The 21,700-nt window shown below is 46.1% G+C and overlaps 1 protein-coding gene across 4 annotated transcripts in view; it reads right to left on the bottom strand.

The window, feature by feature from the left end:
• TNC (tenascin C) overlaps window positions 1-21,700 on the bottom strand; it is a 64,607-nt gene that overhangs the window by 28,781 nt on the left and 14,126 nt on the right. For all 4 annotated transcript variants that reach the window (XM_019008471.2, XM_015645264.2, XM_019008472.2 and 1 more), the window contains exons 2-10: window positions 12,860-13,452; window positions 10,684-11,904; window positions 9,170-9,433; window positions 8,058-8,173; window positions 7,820-7,976; window positions 6,958-7,227; window positions 5,755-5,940; window positions 4,931-5,020; window positions 4,057-4,320 (exon numbers count right to left, since the gene is read on the bottom strand). In XM_019008471.2, coding sequence (XP_018864016.1) covers window positions 4,057-4,320; window positions 4,931-5,020; window positions 5,755-5,940; window positions 6,958-7,227; window positions 7,820-7,976; window positions 8,058-8,173; window positions 9,170-9,433; window positions 10,684-11,904; window positions 12,860-13,322 — 3,031 coding nt within the window. In that variant the 5' untranslated portion in view covers window positions 13,323-13,452. The remainder of the gene's footprint in view (window positions 1-4,056; window positions 4,321-4,930; window positions 5,021-5,754; window positions 5,941-6,957; window positions 7,228-7,819; window positions 7,977-8,057; window positions 8,174-9,169; window positions 9,434-10,683; window positions 11,905-12,859; window positions 13,453-21,700) is intronic.

Raw genomic sequence — 21,700 nt, 5'->3', positions numbered from 1 at the left:
ATTTGGTTACTCCAATCTGGATGGAAAATGCAGCAGCAGTACAAGTACATTATAAAAACCTGAGGGACCAACCACCTGTGTGAAATCTGAATCCAGAAATCCGCTGCATTCACAAGTGGATTTATTTTACTGTGCCAGCTTTGGAAGCTACATGGAGGTTGCCATGTACAGACATGGAACATAGGGAATGTAATTCTGAATATTACCTTGGAGTTAATTACTCCACAAATTATTTGTGGGTAAGAAAGAGTGGTTTCTACCACAGATATTAACCACACATATATCCCACAATAAATTCATGTGTTTCAGGGGAATTTGTGGCTTTGTGTACAAACAAACAGGAGACACAAAATGAAAATGATATGAATACATGGAAAATACTCTGATAGCACAGACAGTATCAGTGTTCTTTGTTTAGCAGGCAGAATGCTGTAACAGCTAATGGAAAATCTGGAAAACAATCAAACTGTAGAATAACAAGAGCAGTGGAACTCAAACACTTGATTTAACAAGGGGAATAGATGGGCAGGGAAAAAAGAGAGCTCTGGGAGCTTTAGGTGGGTGGGTGACAGCCAGAGAATGATTCACAGTGCTGAGATGAATGAACAGAGATTAAAGATGTGTAAAAGGGAAACTGGATGGATAATAAACACACACTCCTTCCCAGGCTGGGATACTTCTTACTGTCAGCTTAGGAAATAGCTCCATATCTCTTGGTACAGGCTGGGCCTGGCCTGAATGTGTCTGTGGTGTGGTGTTGGCCTTTTGAGGAATTCCACTGGAATGTTTCTCTGGTGATTTTACTAAAAAGGATGCTCATGTGCTGCCAGGACATTTCCCTGGCTTATTGGGATAGAGTATTCTGTATTACTTCTTGCTTCTGAATCTGGGATTTTATATTATTCCCCAAGAGGGGCTCTCAGCCACTTTTCCAATCTCTCATCTGAGACATGATGACCCTGCAAGGTTTTCTTTTTAGTACCCTTTGGCTAAACCCCTTTTTCCCTTCTCTTAATCTGGTTAAACTGTGCTTGCAGTGCATGTGCACCTCTTAATTTCATGAAGAAACCACTGCAGCACATCACAAGCCAGAAATACTGGAGTAGCTACCACTAAAAATCCCCATCCTGAGCTCAGGTGCTCTCCAAGGGGGGTTCAGCTGAAGCAATGGACAATCCTCCCTGGCAAATTGAGTTTCCCAGTGGTCAGCACTGCACTTTCCCATGGAACTGGCTCACCTAATCACTCTTGCTAATGTTCCTTTGAGTTTGTATAAAAGAGGGTGGCGCAATCTGAGCCTCGAGCAGCCAGGAGAGGAAGAGGGACTGACGCACAACACGGACAAGGGCCTTTGGTAAACAGCATAAATCTTCTGAAAAACATTCAGCAGAATGGAAAAGTCACTTCTCCAAGCCATGCTCTGCTGTACAAACTCACTTCCAGAGGCAAGACAGCATCACATCCACGATTCATCAACAGTTGCTGCACAATCTGGGTCCTTCAGCAGAGGAATTTGAGCTTGGCTCTGGGTTTCTCTAGTGCTGGCTCATTTATCTCCCCAGGCCTCTCATGCCTGATGCATTGCCATCCATCCTGCTCCAGGCCCCACATTGTGCTCTGCAGGCAGGCTTCCAGAAGCCAAGCAGGAGGGAACAAAGCTGCAGTCTGAGTTCTGAGCTGCTCAGAGCTGGGCTACGTGCTCACCCTACAGATGAGCTGAGATCTGCTGGGACATGCTCAAGGCAAGGTCCCTCCAAGGAGTAAAATGGATCATTTTCTTTAATTTCTGAGTCAAACCTTTGTGCAGTGCTGGGTGGGACCCTGGTCATTCCTTCACTAATAACAGAAAGGATTTTCCTGTTGTAGCCACAGCTGCCAGCTGCTCTCCAGCCAATCCACACACCTTGATCTTATAGGAAGTGTTGGCTTGGAGGCTCAATCCCAGCTCCCAGGGGTTCTCTGGGCAGGAAGGGCTCTGCTGTGACACTTCATGTGCTCCAGCACTAAACTGCTGCAGGTTCCTGTATTCACACACCACAAGACACTAAAGCTGTGTGGTCTTTCCCCTCAGGACCACAAGGTCCCTCATGGAATTCTGCATTCCTGAAGCCTCTGGAGCAAAAAAAACTCATTTCAGGGAGCTCCTCTAGGTCAGGACTCAATGCTTGCTTGTATTAGGATTAGGATTTGTAATTAGGATTACACTACATGGAGCTACAAGAGACAGACAAGCAAATGGAAATGTGAAATATTCAGTTTTTCCTTTTCAGCAAGATTTAGAAAATTTCACTCTGTAATCTTTGCCATCCCTTGAGTGCAGGATCAGAGAGATCAGTTAAAAAAGACTTGAGCTGCACTTCATCCCTGTGAAGAAGAGACAGAAGCAACAGTGGCTTCCATCCTGTGCTGTGGAAGATTTTGTGATGTGTCCTTTGCTAGAGGTTCATGAGCTCTGAATATTTCAGCTTGTCCCTGCAAGAGAGGGCAAAACAAGATTGTTTGGCTTTAGCTTGAGGACTTGGGGCCTCCCAAGTGCTGGAACATGGATAAAGAGGAGTGTCTTGAGGGTAGATGGAAAAGCAAACTGAAGAGACCACTTGTCTTGTACAGCCCAGGCTTGCAGAGAATTTCTGCTCCCTGTGCTCTGTGTTTGGATTTGTCCATTCCCATGCAGGAGAGAGGTCACAGAGCCAGGTTATGTCAACTGCTGCTCCCAGGAGCCCTCTGCAGAGCCCTCTTTGTTTACTGGTGCTCTGAGTAAAGACCTAAAACAAATACAGCGGCCAGATGAAGGAAAACAAAATAAAATAAAAGGCAAACTAGGAAAAATAAGCCACCTTGTGAAGCTTTGGGAGCTGGTGCTGGAAAGACCAGGCTGTGAAATTCCACAGCACATTGTTTCTGCCTCTTCACCATCTCTGAAGTCTTCCTTGAAACCTCTGAGTCTTCCAGCAGAGAAAGCTGGAAAATTGAAGCCTGCTCACTGCTGCCACAGAATCCTACAGCTTCTTTTTTTCTGTATGTGCCTCAAGGCTTCCCAATTTTTCCCTGCACTGGACACAGGCCTGGCTTAGGCATCAAACAACTCATTCAGGACTGATGGTTTCCAGACCGTGTCACTCTCTGATGGATTTCTGTCTCTATAAAACATTCAGAGGTTGTGCTGGCCTGAACACTGCCAGGGAATATGAACCCATCTTCGATCATTTAAGCTGTGTAGTTATTAATTTGTAAAATCCACAACGTCTGGCACGTGCTCACCTCACAGATGGTCTTTGGGGAGAAAAGGATAAACACCCTGGTATCTGCTAGGGACAATAGCCCAGCTGATTCTGATTTCATCATCTCTGCTTGCTTAGAGCAGTAAAGGCTTTGCCTCACAGGATTTAGGCTGAGAAACCTAAAGATTCAGGACTTATTTTTGTTCTGTACTGAGATATAATTCTCTGTGCAACAAACTTTGGCTCAAAATGTTTCACAAAGGATAAAAACTTGTTCACTAAGTCATCTGATACTGGTCAGTGGGAGAGGTTTGCACAAATGGAGATGGCAGAAACAGAAATATGTCACAGTACCCAGTGGAAATGGTGGCTGGAATCAGATTGGGGCAGGACCCTCTCCCACTTTTGGATGATAAAACTGAAATAGGACAACATCAGAGCCCCACAGGCCCTGCTGAGGGATGATGGCCTGCAGTGAAGAGAATCAATTAGGCAGGAACAAACAATGTTAAACACGTTCTGGTTGCTCTTCCTCTTAGCTTTTTGGCTGTAGGAAGCAAAACATGTTAGAAGACATGATGCACAACAATACCCATGTCTAAAACAAATAATGAGCTCTACATCCATGCAGGACCAGTGGATGAGTTCTTTGTGAGGCTCTCAGAGGATGAGCTCATTGGGAATATGGAGGTGAACACAGCAGGGAGGATACAGAGCCACCCTTCACTCTCCCATGCTGGCAGAGCTGTGTGCTCTGCAGGACATTCCCCAGATATGCTTTAGGAAATCAGGTTATCCCTGGGCTAGTCCTCACCCATCAAAAGCTGTTACTCACCCGTGGAACCCTTGACAGTGGTGGGTTTGCTTTTGTGCCTGCCCTTCTCTGCCAGCAGGCTGATGGTGTACTCGGTGCCTGGATCCAGCCCCCGCAGCAGGAAGGAGGTGCTGTCCACAGGGATCTCCACCTCGCTCTTCTTCCCCGACGCTCCGCTGTAAACCAGGCGGTAGCGGTCGAACTTGGCCACCGGCCTTCTCCAGCGAAGGGACAAGGTGGTCTCTGTGGGCTCACTGACTTCCAGGTCCTTGGGGTTATCAAGATCTACAAACAAAAGCAAAGTTGGGGTGTCTCTGAACTCCCCTGAGATGGTTTTTTCAGGCATCTGTAGAGGAACATCTCCACTGAAGCAGCAGCTCAGGGTCTGCCCACCTTTGGCGCCTTTTGAAATGGGTAGAGGATGATGGTGATGATCTCCTTTACAGACAAAACCAGAACAAATTTCCCCCACTTACACTTGAGAGGCAAAAGTAAAGCCTTCAGATAATTCACCTGGGAAAAGGGGGTATTGTGTGAGAAATTCCAGATTGCCAGGTCAGACAGGAGTACTGCAACCACTCTTTGTCACATTAACATTTTGGCTACCACCATTCCACAGATAGAGGATGGCCAGAGTGATCAGTGGAACACAATTATCATTAAGGAGCTCACCTGGAGACAAAACTCCCAGAACATTAAGAAGAACAGCAAAAAGAAGTCAGATTCAGAGGTCATGATCTTTGTGGGAATTTTTTTCTTTTCCTTGAGGGGAAATGTAGCAAAATGAAATCAAGATCTTTCTAAACTATCTCTTCTGGCATCTCTTAGAAATGAAAGAGTGGTTCCACCTGAGTTGCTGCCTCCTCCAGAGCTCAGATGGGACCAGGACACTCACCAGTGCCAGCGTTGATGGTGGCAGGAGCACTTTCCCTGTCGTTCCTCACTGCTGTCACTCCAATGCCATATTCAGTTCCAGGCCTCAAACCTATGAGATGAGGAGGAGAAATATCAGTTCCTGTCCATGGAATATGCCTGCAGGCATTTGTTGGAATAAGGAAGGCTGAATGGATGCAAAGCAAGAGATCTGCTTTCCTCTATGCAGAGAATTGAGATTTCTGTTGACACTCCAGCTGAAAAGCTGCAGACTGGCACCAGTGAATCCCACCCTGACATGAAAATGCCTTTGGAGCTTGGGATGTGAAGCCACTTCCACAAAGCTGCTTAGAATTCGGGGAACTGACTGGTTGGATTCAGGGATGTGGAAGTGAAATGGTTACACAGCTTCTGCTGGCTGGTTGTCCACCTGCAGGCGTGGAAATCCAGCTCACATGGCTTTTAACTCAATTTGGTCTACTCAAAATCATACAATCATGGAATAGTTTGAGTTGAAAGGGACATTAAAGATCATCTTGTTCCATCACCTGCCATGAGCAGGGACACCAGGTTGCTCCAAACCCCATCCAGCCTGGCCTTGGGCACTGCCAGGGATCCAGGGGCAGCCCCAGCTGCTCTGGGCACCCTGTGCCAGGGCCTGCCCACCTTCACAGGCAACAATTCCTTCCTAACATCTAATTTCAAATTTGTAACCTCTTTTCTCAAAAAAATATGCCTGAGATTGCTCAAAATCTGTTTGTACCTCTAAGGTATAGTGACCACAGGGACATTTTATCTCCATGTCCTGTTCCCTGGGGTGACAAAAATATCTCTCCATTCCCCTACCTGTGAGTGTAGCTCTGGTTGTGGCCTGGCTGCCCTTGGGCACCGCAATCTCCACGTGGTCCCCACCAGAGATGGGGGCAAACTTAATTCGGTAATTATCGACATTGGCGTGGCTGTTCTTCCACTCCAGGGTGATGCTGTTGTCAGTCTGGGACACCCTCTTCAGGTTCCTGGGAGCATCCAGGTCTGGAATCAACCAAGCAATAAATAAATAATTAGGAGGATTTCTCTGCTGGCAGCAGTCTCTTGGGACAGTGCTTTTTAGGAGGTGAAATGACCCATAAAATTTCCTCTCATGATCCTGTTATGTCTTAACTACAAAAACCAGAGTTCTTCTAGCATGAAAAAGTAGAGCTCACTGGTTTCAGTTCAAGAAATTTAACTTCTATTTCCTGAGACAAAAATAACATTTTCACTCCTAACAATTAATTTTTATTACAAAACACGTTTGTGGAAAAACATATCTGGATGAAAGTACTGTATTTCCTTTAGAAATACCTCAGTTTTCAAAAGGAAAAAAGAGCAGAGAACTGGTCATTTCTAGAATTTCTGTTCAGTAACATCTTTCATTCATGGCTGGAAGGAACTCTAAGTCTCAAAAAAAGGTGAATATTATATAGAAATTCAATGATCTTTGAGTTCTCACACCTACAGTAGCCTCAAATCCTGCTCCAAAATAACAACTGTATTTTAGGATGAAAAGGGATCTAATTCGCAGCTCTCTTATGCATCAAGCCTTGATAACCTGCTAAAGGACCCACACTTGCCAAAAACATTCCCAGAATCACTGAGGAGCAAAGTAAATTTATAAAAGAATGGCAGGAAATATTTGTAGAACTGAAGAAGGAAAAAAAACCCAGTTCTCTGCTTCTAAACTAATTAGGGAAAGAGAAATAAGATGGAATAGGAACTATGGAAGATATTTAGCTCATCAGACAGACAAATGACCCAGAGGAATTTGCTTTTTGAAGTAGGGATTTAGGGTAAGAGACACAATAACCTAATTCCCATTTTTAAAATCAGATTCTTGGGGGGTTTCTAAATATTTTGGTGAGCCAACAAGACATAAAAGGCTCGGGAAATTATTCTCCACTTTCATGTACCTCTAAAATTGGGCTGATTTTGTGTTGGTCATTAACTGACAACAGACACAGCACAGGAGGATGGGTGGGTGGTGCCTGTGTCACCTTCCCAGCCCCTCACCTGTGACAAAAACTTCCTTCACAGGGTCGCTTTCCATGTCCCCTCGACGAGAGACGAGCGTCACCTCATACTCTGTGTGCGGCCTCAGGTTGCCAATGAAATATTGGTTCTCATCTTCAGAGAGGTCAATGGTTGTCCTGTCCCCTGGAATGTCCTTGGGGCCATAAGTGAGCTCTACACCTTCAACTTCAGCCAAGGGTTTGGACCAGGTGACGAGAGCCGTGGTGTCGGTGATGTCTTTGGCCTCCACCTGGCTGGGGGCATCGAGCTCTGTTACCGAGCAAAAGAGAGGGGAAAAGGGGCTTTTAAAATAAACCTGGCCATGAAAAATCCCCATATTCTTATGCCTTGAACTGGTGATTCAGAACAAAGTTAAAATTAGTATCCCAATTTACGCTCTTCCTTTGGATCCTATGGTTTTAGACTCCAAATGGAATCAATCCATCAGAAGCAAATCCATCAAATCTCCTTCAAACCAGAAGCTGCCAAAAGAAAGAAAAGCAGGAACCCTAAGAGCTGCCCCACCTTCACACACCCTTCATGCAAATATCACCAGGATGAAACGAATTCTAGTAAGGAATTCTAGCTCCTGCTGATGTACACCTTGAAAAAAGAAGAAAAGTGAATACTGCCTGCTACCTTCTAGCTGGACATTAATTCCCTTTCTGCTTCAAACAGGAAATGTGGAAAGGAATTATTTTTTCCTCATGTATTCATTAGCAACTCCACTGTTTCCTTCCCCCCCACCTCACTCCATTAACTCACAGTGTAGAACTTGAATTTCTCTTGTTTCAGAACCCCCAAATAGCAGAAGTTTTCTTGGTGGCCAACTAAAACCAGACCAAACAGAGGCTGTGCTTACTTGTGGTGATGACTTTGGACAGTCCTGGTCCTCTGGTGTTGTTCTTCACTATGTGGATGGACACATTGTACTGTTGCCCAGGTGCCAAACCTGGCTGCATGTAGGATGTCTCTGGCCTTTTCAAGCTGCTGGTTATGTCCCCATTATCATCCTTTTTCTGGAATTCATGGGACAAATCAGTGAGTACAAACATTAAAATCCAGGATTTCTCACTCTATATGTGAAACTGCTTCCTCACCATATTATGGAAGACCAGCTCCCAGCCATCAAAAGAAAAGTTCAGAGGGTCCCACTCCACCTGGACGGATGTTTCCCGAACAGATTTGAATCTCAGACCTTCTGGAGCAGGCAGATCTGTGGCAGAAGAAAGGGATATTCTCACATGAGTGGCAAATTCCCATAAATAGGGTACTGGACTGGGACATCTTTCCTCCTTTAGGAAAATCTGCCAGGTGGGGATCTGCAGCTGAGGTGGTTAAACTCTTGTGGTTAAACTCTCCTCAGATCCAGTTATTGTGGTTTTGGAGAGACTTTCCTGAGCTGGTTTATATGTCAACTTAGAATAAAATGAATTTTACCATTGAAATCTCTTTTTTTGGTGCCTTCTTGAAAGAAGCCTGGTGTTGACTTGGGAAGTCAGGAGAGCAGAATCCTGTCCAGAAATGAGCTCAGAAGTCAAAGAGCATCTTTTGATATCGGGATGTTTAGATATGACAGTGATGTACACAAAACAAAAAGGAAGATGAACAACAGAAGGACAGACAGGCAGATAAAAGGTAAGATGTATTAAAACACATAAAACAAATATAACCTCCATTATAGCTAAAATGGTTTAAATTCAAGTGATTTCTTATTGCTCTTTTTCATGTTCTTTTTTCATTTTTTACTTTTTTCCCAGGAAGAATTACCAGAATTTTTAAAATGAACTTTATAATAATGAAATGCACAAATATAATAAAGAAATGTGCATTTTAATAAAGAGGCCACAGTTCTTAATTCACAAAGACCCCTATATTGGGAGACATTGAGAGCAGAAGAGCTTGTGAGCTGTGCTTCTAACACAGTCCCTGGTACTGGAAGAAAGGAGAAAATGGAAGTGCAGAAGGCTGTTTTTTCCAGGCCAACACTTGAACTGAAAGTAGAAAATACAAAAGAAATAATATCCCAAAAAAGGAATGTAAATCAATACGTCTGAACTGAAAATAGAAAATGCAGAATAAATACCCCCAAAAAAGGGATGCGAGTCAACACATACAAAGTGAAAATAGAAAATACAAAATAAGCAACATCCCAAAAGAGGGATGCAAACAGAGCAGAGAAAAAGATGAATACAGGGAATATTATACTCACATGTGGCCACCCTGGCGCTGACTGGAATGCTCTTCTTGTTTTTAAGGATTGCAAAGACACGGATAAAGTACTCCACGCCTGGCTCCAGCTCGTGGATGGTGGCAGCTGTGTGGTTTCCTGGCACAGTGAACTGCATGTCCAAGCCCCCACTGCTGGTGGGGACGTAGGTGATGAGGTACTCGTTGACGAGGTTCTCGTGCTTCCACTCCAGATTGACAGTTTTATCCGTCACGTTGGTCACAGTCAGCTCAGTTGGAGGAGACACTGGGAATGGAGGGGGGAAATAAAAAGGCCAAACCAAATTTATAAGAAGTTCTCAAGGTTCAGGGAATAATGATTTGCCCAGTTTCACATTTTCCCAGGAGCGGTTCCTAAGGCTCATCTCACACGCAGGGAATGGGGAAGGCATGTCCCACAAATTAGCTGCTGAGGAAAGAAATGCTCAGCTGATGGAGACTACAGACATTTCCAGAAGCCATGGGCCAATTCTGCTCTCACACTTGCACACAACCTCTGGCTGACTGCATTCCAGCTGCTCCTCTCATGGCTGCAGCACAAGACTGCTATAGCTGGGTCCTGAGGGATTCAGATGTTTAATTCAACTGCCAGCAGCACATGATTGTAGAGCTAGAAGTCCTGGGATTTGCACAGATTTTCCAAAGTAAAATAAAATGTTATTATTTGAGTAAATGCTTGCAATAGATCTGCCTGTGCAAGATCACAAAGTGGGGCTTAGGCACTTTCCAGAAGGAGGAGATGAAAGATGGGAATTTCTTTTAAAGGGTATTCATTGTCATTTTTAGTGTTTTCATCCCCAAAATACTCTTTGATTACTCTACCAAAATTTAGTTTCACAATTTCTCCCCTGGGATCTACTAAAGAAAACTACTTCATTTATGGTGTATTGCCTGTCATTATCAGGCTGCCAAAATTTTCTATCAATTTCCATAGAGTCAGTGGTCCTGGGGAACCAAGCACATGACTTTATAGCTAAGTTTCCACTCCAGCTGATCCCATGATTTTCCTCTTAAGCTTCTGTGAGATCTAATATACACACATCCGTACACATACTAATATATATGTGTATATATATGTGCCCACACATGTGTAGTAAGAAGACTCTGGAACATTTCCTTTTTCTCCTTAGCTAGAACAGCTTCTTTCCACTTTTTTTTTCTGGCATCAAGAGGTGCTATGAGAAACTGAAGGGTCATGGTGACAACTCCCAGCCAGTGCTGGCTACAGCACCGGTGACATCATGGTAGGAGCAGAAGTGGAGGTGACAAAGGCAATGCAGTACCATCAGAAGCCTGCTGTCTTGGTGACCACCAAAAGTCACCAGAACCTGCTACACTACTCAGTTCTGATATTTCAGGATGCCAAGAGCTACTGGTGCTGCATCTCTGATCCTGCTGTTTGGACCATGTTGGAAAAGCAGCAACAAGGGGCCAGCTCTCTGGAAAAGCTTCACGGAGTGTCCATGGCTGTTGGACAGCCCAAGGGGAAGCACCTACCATCGGAGCAGTCGTCCCCTATGTAGCCATCCTCGCAGACACAGCGCCCATCCACGCAGCGCCCGGCGTTGTTGCAGTCGTTGGGGCAGGAGCGTTCCCGGCAGTCCTCACCCACGAATCCCTCGTGGCACACGCAGCGCCCGTCGATGCAGCGCCCACGCCCGTGGCAGTTGTTGGGGCAGGCCAGCTCGCCGCAGTGCTCCCCGGTGAAGCCGTTGTCACACTCGCAGCGCCCCTCCACGCAGCGCCCGCGGTGGTGGCAGTCGTGGGGGCAGCGCAGCTCCCCGCAGTCCTCGCCCGTGTAGCCCTCGTGGCACACGCACTGCCCGTTGACGCACAGCCCGTGGCTGTGGCAGTCATTGGGACACCGCAGCTGGCCGCAGTCGTCCCCGGTGAAGCCCTCGTGGCACACGCACTGCCCGTTCTCACAGCGCCCACGGTTGTGGCAGTCGTGGGGGCAGCGCAGCTCCCCACAGTCCTCACCAATGAAGCCCTCGTGGCACACACACTGCCCGTTCTCGCAGCGCCCGCGGTTGTTGCAGTCGTTGGGACACCGCAGCTCCCCGCAGTCCTCGCCCAGGAACCCCTCGTGGCACACGCACTGCCCGCCCACGCAGCGCCCGCGGTGGTGGCAGTCATTGGGGCACCTCCTGTCGCTGCAGTCGTCACCCACAAAGCCCTCGTGGCACACGCACAGCCCGTTCTCACAGCGCCCGTTGCCGTGGCAGTCGTTGGGGCAGGTGAGCTCCCCGCAGTCCTCCCCGGTGAACCCCTCCTCGCAGAAGCACGTGCCGTTCACGCAGCGCCCGCGGTCGAAGCAGTCGTTGGGGCAGATGAGCTCGCTGCAGTCCTCGCCGGTGTAGCCCTCGTCGCACACGCACTCGCTGTCCACGCAGCGCCCGCGGCCGTGGCAGTTGTGGGGACACAGGGGCACGCTGCAGTCGTCACCCACAAAGCCCTCGTGGCACACGCACTGCCCGCCCACGCAGCGCCCGTGGGGGCCGCAGCCCTGGCCGCAGAGCTCCTGGCTGCAGTCCGGGCCCGTGTAGCCCTCGAAGCACACACACAGCCCGTCCACACACTTGCCCTGGTCGTTGCAGTCGGAGGGACATGAGGCCTGGCTGCAGTTGGGGCCCTTCCAGCCAGGCTCACAGACGCAGCCGCAGATCTCGATGCTGTAGTTGCCGTGCCCGCTGCAATAGGGTGTGGTGTCCAGGCGACCTGTACCAACCATCCCAAAAACTCATTACTCCCATGGCGCTAGGATGCCTTAGGCCAGCGTGGCACATATGACCCAAAAGGGCACTGATTTTCCCAGTTCCCTACAGGACATCGGTTTTCAAAGTTTTTAAATGAGAATCTCTCTTGCTTTCTCCAGCTAGATTTACTTTGCCAGGAAAGCTTTAATTCGCTCTAATTCCAGGGAAGAGCCCCTGCCAACCACTTGGTAATTGAGCATGCTAGATTCCTCCTCCCTTCTCAAAATCCTCTTCCACTGACTGAACAGCTTTCCTGACTGCTTCATTAAGGCATGCACCATGAAACATCATTCATCCATTCACCCCAGAACACAAAAAAGTCAGGCAGCACATTGTGTCATCTGCTGTATCAGCAACTGGGAGACTGCTCTGAGCTCAGAGGGACACATTGCTCTGAAGAAGACTTGTGTTTCTTTTCTTGTATGACCAAATCCCTTCCCTCAATTTAAAAATCAACCAGCCAGACACATTTTTTCCTCTTCTATAACTATTTGTGCTTGTCTATTGCCTTATGTCCTGCTGTATTTTTATTGGTCTCTACTAAAGAAAACTTGGAAGTGAAAATGGTTACATTGGCAGCTTCCTCAAGGGGACAATAAGTGGAGCCAAAAGCTTGGACTGTGTGAGTTTTAATCTTAACCCTGACACAGATTATCACCGTGCCCAAGGGCTGTCCATGCTCAGTGCCACAGCTACAAAGGGTCCCAGGCCGACTCCTGACCCACAGATCCACAAAGCCGTGAAACTGTGAATGAATGTACTTTGCACGCTGGCCAGACACATTCCCAGTTTTGATTACGTTTCAAATTTAACAGGTTGACTTGTGCTCATTCTTGAAACAGATTGGAATATCACTCTAAACAACATCTACAGGCAGCACAAGAATTTCCCCCAAGAGCGTCCCCAGCCTGCCTTACCTTCTACTGCCTGGGAATTAGGACAGCATCCAGCCCCGCTGGCGCACTGCTCCCGCAGGGAGGAGACCAGCCCCTCCAGCTCCTCTAGTCTGCTCAGCAGATCCTTAATGTCTGGGGCAGCTGCACAGCCACAAGCCCGGCGGGGAATGTTAATCCTGTGAGTGAAGACAATCTGGTTCCCCTCATTCACCGTGTGCTCCTCGTAATTCTTGACGGGCTCAATTTCCGCCTTCAGGTCGGCGTCGCCGCTGGCCGTGTCCAGGTCCACGGAACACAGGGAGCCAACGGGCAGCTTAATGTTGTAGACATGGTTGAACACCACAGGCTGGTTGTCCTCTGGCAAGGTCACGTTCAGCCCAGCCTCCCTCTTCTGCCGGATGATTCTCTTGATGAGTCCCCCAGTGACGTGCTGGGACAGCAAAGCGAGGATGGCACAGGCCAAGACCCGGCTGGGGAGTCCCATTGTGGTGCCTGGTTCCCTTTCAAGGCCGAGAGAGTCTTAGGTCTGCCTGGCCTTTGTAATCTGCTGCAGAAATTGGAGAGCCAGGCCAAACCAAGCTGGAGATCCTTTTCTTTCCTGGTGTGTTTGTTCTCTAAAAAAAGAAGGAACAGGGATTAACAGCAGCCACACCACCCAACAAAATTCAGTGTGATTCTGAAGAAAATGTCACCAGAGATGAAGGAAGCTGCTGTTGTTCCCAGGTTAGAGCAAATACAGTGGGTTGTAGAAAGTTTAACTCCCTCAAGTAGAAGACTGGGGCAAAGATGCCTGCTGAGTCTCAGCTCAGCTGAAAACAGAGGCAGATAAAATAAATATGTGATCTGTTATGATTTAACCAATGTTAAATTCTGTATTTCCTTCACCCCTCCACTGCTTGAAGTTTGGATCATGTAAGAAACTCGAGTCATTGTCAAAAGGTGCATCAACACCAAGCTCATCCCATCCCTTTTCTGTGTTTTAAAATACTCCAAGGCTGCTGTGGAATCTGAACTCCAGGGCTTGTAGCTGCATAGTAAGCTCCACTGCATGATGATTTATCAAGAGCATGAAGATAAATGGAGCTCTCTGCAGGTGGAAGGTTCTGGTGTCAGTGTTTGTATCACAGGGATATTTTAGTATAAAAGTAGTGAGATACAAGAGAAGCAGAGACTCCAGCCATAGAGACAGCAATAAAACCACATGTGTAAAAATGCCTTTTTAGCAGCCAATATCCCTTTCCATCAGGCAGCATTTCCCACTGTCTGATCTTTCTTCAGCTATAACACAATAACTTGTGTAAAGTTACAATCACCTGTCTGGCCTCTACAGCTCCTCCTAAACTCACTCTTTTCAATTAGCTCCAATATTTCCTCTTCCTCCTCAGTCTGTGCATGTTCCTTTTCAATGGAGTGAGCCAGGGGAGTGGAAAGACATCCATTGACTTCCATGCAGGATCAGCCCCTCAGCACGTAGAGTGAGGAGCCAAAGCAGTAATGGACTGCCCGAATAAGCACACCTCATAAATGTCATCTCAGCATTTGTTTTCCTTCCCACTCCCAGAAGAGCTTGGTTTAATGGTTAGATCAGCGACTGTGCTTTCAGTGGTTGCAAGCTATGAAATGCCACTAATGGAGGAAACAGCAATTTATTCTCTAAACATCATAGTTTTGATGCTAATTTATTTGTCAGATGAGAGACCAGCCTCTTCCACCCTTCTGATTCCCCCAAAGTGGAGGGATTGTTTTTCCCGTGCTATCACAGCTGCTTTTTGTGGGGGAATGACAATAACACATCAGACACTTCACACTGAAGTTTAGTGGGTTTTGTAGGGAACCTTGAGCTCACAAAGGACAAACTTCACCCCTTTTTACTGGGGAATAATCACAAGTAAACAAGCAGCAAGGAAGGTTTTTTTCCTTGTTACAGAAAACCATTCAGCTTTAAGGCATTTCTAACACTTACCCCATTTGCTCAAATATTTCTGCAAGCCCTGCCTGCACCAGAAGAGATTACAAGGTTGTTAATAAAGAATAACAGAGACAGACATGGTCCAGGTCTCATTTCTCACTCAGCCCCTAAACTGGGTTGCCAGTTCATGAAACATGTTTGGAACTGTATTTGAAGTGGGATTTTAGTCTTGAGAACTCCCACTTGGGCTTTGCAAAGTGCTTCCTATGCAATTCCATGTGCTGTTATGCACTTTTTACCCCAGGACAAGGTCATAAAACTGGTGCCTAACCCTCAAGTAGTCATTAAAGGGACAAGCTGCTTGACAGATGGATCACCAGTGGAAAATGGAACAAACTGGAGGCAGCTCTGCAACTCATTCTCACTGAATTTTAGTGAAAGCTGATGGCTTCTGTAAATACCAGCCTACAGGAATACTGGCCTTGCCCAAACCAAAGAAACTGCACTTTTTCTGCTGACCAGTGTGAGTTGACAAACCACTTAATCATGATACAAACTGTGATTTCATTAATACTGCCTGGGAAAATGAGAAACCTGCTCTGGCAAGAGCCACTGTCACTGTCACCTTCACTACTGGTGAAAGCCACACCAGGACTCTGAGTGGACACTTGCTGCATTAGAGGCAGCCAAACCCAGCTCATAGATGATACTGGAAGAATTAATGTGCCTTGGCTGACATCCTTTTGAAGTTTCTGGAGAAACATCGTGGTGGTCTCGGAGCAGCATTCCACGCCTGCACTGTGACCCCTGTGCTTTGACACCTCCTGTGATGTCTGAGCTAATCCATCCCCATCAGGTGTTTCCCATCCCTTCTGCCAAGGGCCCAGCATGGTTAGCTGAGCTCCACTCCTGGATCTGACATCTACAAAACCAGACACCTTCCTCCAGTTGTTTATACATTAGCCATGGTCTTGGCTGGGAGAACAAAGAGGACATCCTTCCCTCCAACCCCAATTCCTCAAACACATCCAAACAACAGCTCTGACCACAATCGACCACCCGGGAGCAGGAGAGAAATGAAGCCACAGCGACTGCCAGGCTCTGTTGTCCCTTCATTTTCTCTCATCTTCCCTTCAGAACAGCTTGTGTGGATTGTATTTTAAACCTGCCTCTTGGAGAAAGCCTCCTGATATTTCCTTTGCAGACATCAGCTGCTGGATTATTTAGGGGCACCCAAAAGTCTTGCAGCAAAGTTTGGCAAAAAAATGACCCTTCTCAGCATGAGTTTGGCTTTGTGGTCTGTTAGAAGAGCTGGGTGATGTCTGACATCTCTCAGGTACTTTGAGAGGTTTGTATGACCCAGAATGTGTTTATTGTTACAAATACTTTTTGTCTAATAGGGAACAGCTCTCATCCTAATGAGCTGTGCCCTCGGTTCTTCCTGCCTCCCTGACTACAAAAATCGTGGGCAGGATGATGTGGATGGTCTGCAAAATGTTCTGCTTGTCATGCAGGACAACAAATCTAGAGATCCTGTTCTCCCCATCTGGTCACTGGCACCTTCCCACCCTCCTTGGGCGAGAGCTGTCTCCTGCTCTCCTGCTCCCCCAGGCACAACCTGAATGTGAATGAGAAGAAAAGGTGTGGTGGCCCCTCACACATCTTAAATATCTGAATAAAAAGTATAGATTATGAATTGAGAAGAAAATAGTAGCATTTCTGCAGTACCAGCTGGGGCAAAAGGAGATTCAGGTAATAAAAAATTTTCTTCTATGAACTTTTACTTTGAAAGTTATATTTTAACCAAAGAACAGAAAAAGGCTATTTCTAGAAAACACTCCTTAAAAACCTGGTCACTGCCTGGTGATACACTTAATAATATGTGGTGGAGGTAAGATGGACTGCCAAAAGGCAAGGAATAATTTTCATTTCCACTGCAGCCCTTTCATCTGAAGATCTGAAAGCACGTCACAGTCTGGCTGTCAAAAGCTGAAAAAATGTTATTAAAAAGAGTTATTTCTTTGTTTAGACATCCCCCCCTTCCTCTTGCCCCCCTCCCAGCATCAGAACTTTTTCAGGACCTTTGCATTTAATTAGAAATTTGTTTCTTAATAGGAAATTTTCAATCAATCTTGAAAACCCCCCCAGGAATCCTGACTCCTGGGGAATACTAAGCAAAGGTAATGCGTGAATATTTCCCTTCCCCAAAGTCGTATTTGCTGGAAAGCAGCAGGTGTGAGGAACTAAATTAATGTCTGCACACTTTAAAGTCCCGGTGTGGCACTCCAGTCTCTCCTGAACATTCAGGAGTGGCAGAGTTGTGAGATGATTTGTGGCTATGTGGAATGATAAATATGCAGATGAGAGCCCTGTGCAATTTTAATCAAAACAGATTGCAGCAAGGAAGGAATGGAGGTGTTAAAAACTATCTCAGCTGTCCTTCCTAACGAAGGCAGAAGGCTGATTAGATTTGCTCAGACACCCTCTACATGTCATGACTTGGAAATTAGAGATAAAAGTGGCAGGGGAAAAAAAGAGAAGGGAAAAATAGGAAAACAATTCCTGTCCAAGGAGATACTTCCAACATTTCAGCAGGAGGGGATCAAATATTGTCAGCACCATATTGGAGTCAAGCACATCTTGTTAAAATCTGGGTAAAATAGCAGCGGGCTGGGTTCTGACAGGGAGGAAGACTTGGCTGGAGAAAAGCCAAAGCCCTCTCCAGGGAACACAACAAGGAGCATTTTGAGGTTTGTAAATCGCTAACCCCAAAACAGTTTTCTGTGATCTGTTAACTGAGGGAATTCGGTGTTTCCAGGGTTTCCAGTGAGGTGTGATCCATGTGTTCCCTGCATTCTGGAGTGCCCAGCACTGACACCACGTTATCACTGCCCCAGGAGCAGAAGAGCCACAGCAGGGATCTGGTCTGAGCTGGACCATTCCCCCTCCATGGCTCCAGGCATGGGGAGTTCCTTCTGCAAGGAACACAAGTTGTTCCTCATCAGTTGACACCATCTGCCAGAGGGCATTTTCACAAGGCAAGGCCTCAAAGGGTGCGACCTCTCAAAGCCAGGGTGCTGGGGTGGCTCTGGCACGGGACTCCCCAGGCTCTGGGAATCTTCTCCAGCAGAAGAACATTCAGTCTGAGCTCAGCTGAAATGTTCTCAAAGCAAGGGACGGGGGAAGTTTTGACGTGTCAGGCCAAAACACGAACAGCTCTGACTTCATCATCTTTCACCGCTCTTTCCACACATTCATAACGGCAGAAAATCATTTTTTTTCCATCCTCAATTCCAACAGGGTGAAGGAATCAGCAGGGATACTCAGTCTAGGTCAAACTACATTAAATCACAGTGGAGAGCAGAAATTCATAACAGTCCTAAACCATTAGCCCTGAATCTTTTCAGCAGAAATGATCAAAGATACCTTTTTTTATGCAATTTTTTTTTTCTCTCTTATTTACACTGTATCCCTTCTAAGGGGGGGAATTTTAAGGCTGTCAAATTTAGAGTAATTCAGAGTATCCACTGTGTTCCCCAAGGCTCCTGGAGAAGGTGTGTGCAAAGAAGTGTGGCAATTATTCCAACCCCAATTAGACACCACAGAAATGAGCAGGCCCTGAGGGTGTGAAACTCCAAAGGGAAATTTTCATAATTCAGGAATTTTCTTCAAAGTCTTAAACTGGCTGCCCAAAGAGGTGAAAAAAGGGTCATAACTTTCAGAGGGGACAGAAGGAAGCTGGTTGCCTTTTTCTCAGTGGTTCTAACAGATAAAGTTCAGAGTGATAAGCAGGAATCCATCCAGGTTCCAGGCTGAGGACTTACCTTTTATTTATAGTCAAACAACTTCACTTCTACCTCCATGGCCAGGTCATAAAGAACAAACATCCTGCAATTGCTCTGCAGTTTTCTAGATAAGAAATCCCACAGCTGTAAGGCCCCCACAAAACTGGATCCAGGCTCAGTCACCTTCCTTTAATGAACAGAAAAACGTGCAAGCACTGAATAAAAAGCCTTTGCTACCCCACCTATGCCAGATTTTCAGATTAAAGCTCTCCTTGGAAATTACAAAGGGAGATAAGCATTAACCAGAATGATCTGTCTGTCTGTGGGAGTGAAATTAGTGTGAAAAAGAGGGAAAAAGCAAGGAGGTATCCTCTGGAAAAACTCCATGGAGAAAGGGGCAGAGAGAAAACAACTGGGAAGGAAGTTTTAAAAGTTGTTTGATTAGAGGAGTTGAAGTGTAGGGATACAAGTGACACAGACACACTTTTTCTGTCACAGGAGGGACTCAGTGGTGTCCACAGCCCATCAAGAGGAGCCTCATGACACCCACATGTGCTGCAGGGAGGTGAAGAGCCTCTTCTCCAAAAGCTTTTGTAATCATAATGGATAAACAGAGCACACTCCTCCAGTTTAAATATGGAAAGCTGGGACATGGAGAGGCTGGCACTGAGAGCCCTGAGCTCCCCAGGAGCCTCTGCCTTTTTGCTGAGGTATTTTCCTCTCCAAGCCACCACTGAGTGCCACCACAGTGGTTCAAACACCTCCCAGAAGGCATTTAGAGCTCTTAAAGCACATAGAAGCACATTTTCCTCTGGATGTGCCTGCCTTTGTGACTTAAATCCTTCTCATTTCAGGGCAAACCAGCAGTTTGTGTTTGAAGTGGGTGAGCAGCCACAGCTCAGGGCTCTGGATGCCACCTGGGTCCCATCTGGGGCTGGCACTGCACATTCCAGAGCAGTGGAACTCTCTGGGACTGAGGACAGACACAGCCAAGAACACCCTGAGTGCATTTCATGCAGGATTGATTCCTGAGCTGTCACAGGTCAGAGTTCTCAAGCCCAGAACGCATCCATCATCCATTCCAAGGGCCTGGCTCACGCCGCTGGAATTACTCATAAAAACAATAGGAATTTTAGATTATCTTAAATCCTATGAGAGGTCCTGTGATCACATTCACGCCTCAGACTCTTTCAAAGAGCTGCAATTTAAACAATTCATGAGTGCTTTTTGCCCTATGCAGCCCCTGAGGTCCTGCATTAAATATCACCCAGCTAAGCCTGAATTTTTCAGTTCAGTTTTCACCTTTGGCTCTTAGATGATGTTCCTGTTTTGGGGAAGCTGTAGGGTTTCTGGTTCACAGATCCTACTGTACACAATCTGGAAATAAAACAACTTGGATTCATTGTAGCCTCCTCCCATTCTACCTTGGCTGGAAAGCAGCACTGGCAGGGCCTTGCCAGGGCTGTTTTGGAAGGAATTTTAATTAATTGCTTTGTGTAGAATTTAGAATTTAGAAAAGGCTCATATTTCAAAGCCATCAGCATGACAGTGCCACAAAGGGGAAGGAGAAATAACCCACTGAAGCCAACATCCATAAAAAAGTGAAAGAGCTCTGGTAAATTCTGAATGATAAGCATAGAAGGAGACCCATGAGAGACTCAACCTTCTGTTGTTCAGTGACTATTTTGAGGTAAATTAGCATGATTATTCCATTATAAACTACTTTTGTTTCAGAAGTTTTGTCCTTTTAGCCATGGAAAATCTCTCCAGGTCTATCCTTGTTCAGGATCTCTGAGAGAAAACAGAACTTTCCAAACTAAACAATGAGTTTGGCTATTTTTCAAAGCAGAGTGAAAATTCAGGGATTGGAGGTTGTCTTATTCCAGTAACAGTGACACCTTTGACCAGTGAAATATTGAATATATTGAAGCAAATCTCATGAATTAAATGAAAAATTAAATCAGCAGGCAGAGATACAGCTGGGAGAAAATGACTGCTAAAAACATGCAATAATTAAACAGAAGGGAAAATCAGATTAAACTTCCTAATTCTGCATTTCTAACTGCTCTAGAAAGATCCTTCAGTTTACCCCTGAGGAAAGGCTTCCTCTGCTCTCAGTTTTTCTGCATAAACTCAATGCTCTTCATGCTAGAATGTCTTCATTCTTTTAATACATCACCTGGATTGGAGAAAGCCCCAAATGTGTTAAATAAGAGGAGCAAAGTGTCTACAGATCTTAATGAGTTTTAATCACACTCACCCCCTAAATAGGTCAAAGGTGGGGACAAGATTGGTGGTGAAAAGGGCAAAGGACACCTTTGGAAATGGCACAACCTGGCTGGAGCAGAGCTGCTCTGACACCACCACTGTGCTGTTTAGGGCAGGACTTACCCTTCAGGCCAATTATTTGTAGAATAAACTCAAACCTGGAGGTTTTGCAACTTGTGTCTCCAACAGGTATCCCAAGCATGATGAAGAATTCACATTTACAGGAGCAGAGCCCAAGGAAGTGGCATCTGCTGGACCCTGTGAGATGCCAGCTTGCCTTGGCTCGTGTCAGAGCCTCTCAGCTATTTAAGCTGTTGTTTAAATGAGAAGCATCCAACGTGGCATTATGTAATAATTATATATAGGCTGCCAGCCTCGGGAAGAGACCACATTAAAAACAGGAATCCAAAGCTCTTAACTCATTTCTGGTACCACCAGATTTAATAAAATTATCTGCATCAAAAATGAGTGAAGGTAATTGCTAAGTGACTTGGAAGCGTGGTGCAGAATTAATCAGACCACACTCGTAATGTGGTGTTTAATCTTTCATGTAATTTGCTGCTAAATGTGCATAATTAGAAACAAATAAATGATACATCTCAGTGTGAGCAGCAGATGTGCTGCCTTCCAGCATGGTTGGGAGCTCCTGACTAGGGATAATGGGGCTTAACCCAGGTCTCCAGCTTGGGCCTTGATGGGATATTGCCTTTTAGCTCATTTCACTTCCAGAACTGCAGGAGCCCTTCCTGCATTTCCTTGGAGGCCTTGTCCAGAAAAAGTGTGCCAGGGTGGGGAACTGCTCACCACGTCCTCCTCCTCCTCATCACAGGGGCAGCAGGAGCTCAGTCTTGACAGCCAGACTGAGATCCCAAAGCACCTGGCTGGAAACCCACCAGCTTC

Source organism: Parus major, chromosome 17, assembly GCF_001522545.3.
Source record: "Parus major isolate Abel chromosome 17, Parus_major1.1, whole genome shotgun sequence".
NCBI lineage: Eukaryota > Metazoa > Chordata > Aves > Passeriformes > Paridae > Parus > Parus major.
This window is presented reverse-complemented; position numbering and strand designations above follow the sequence as displayed.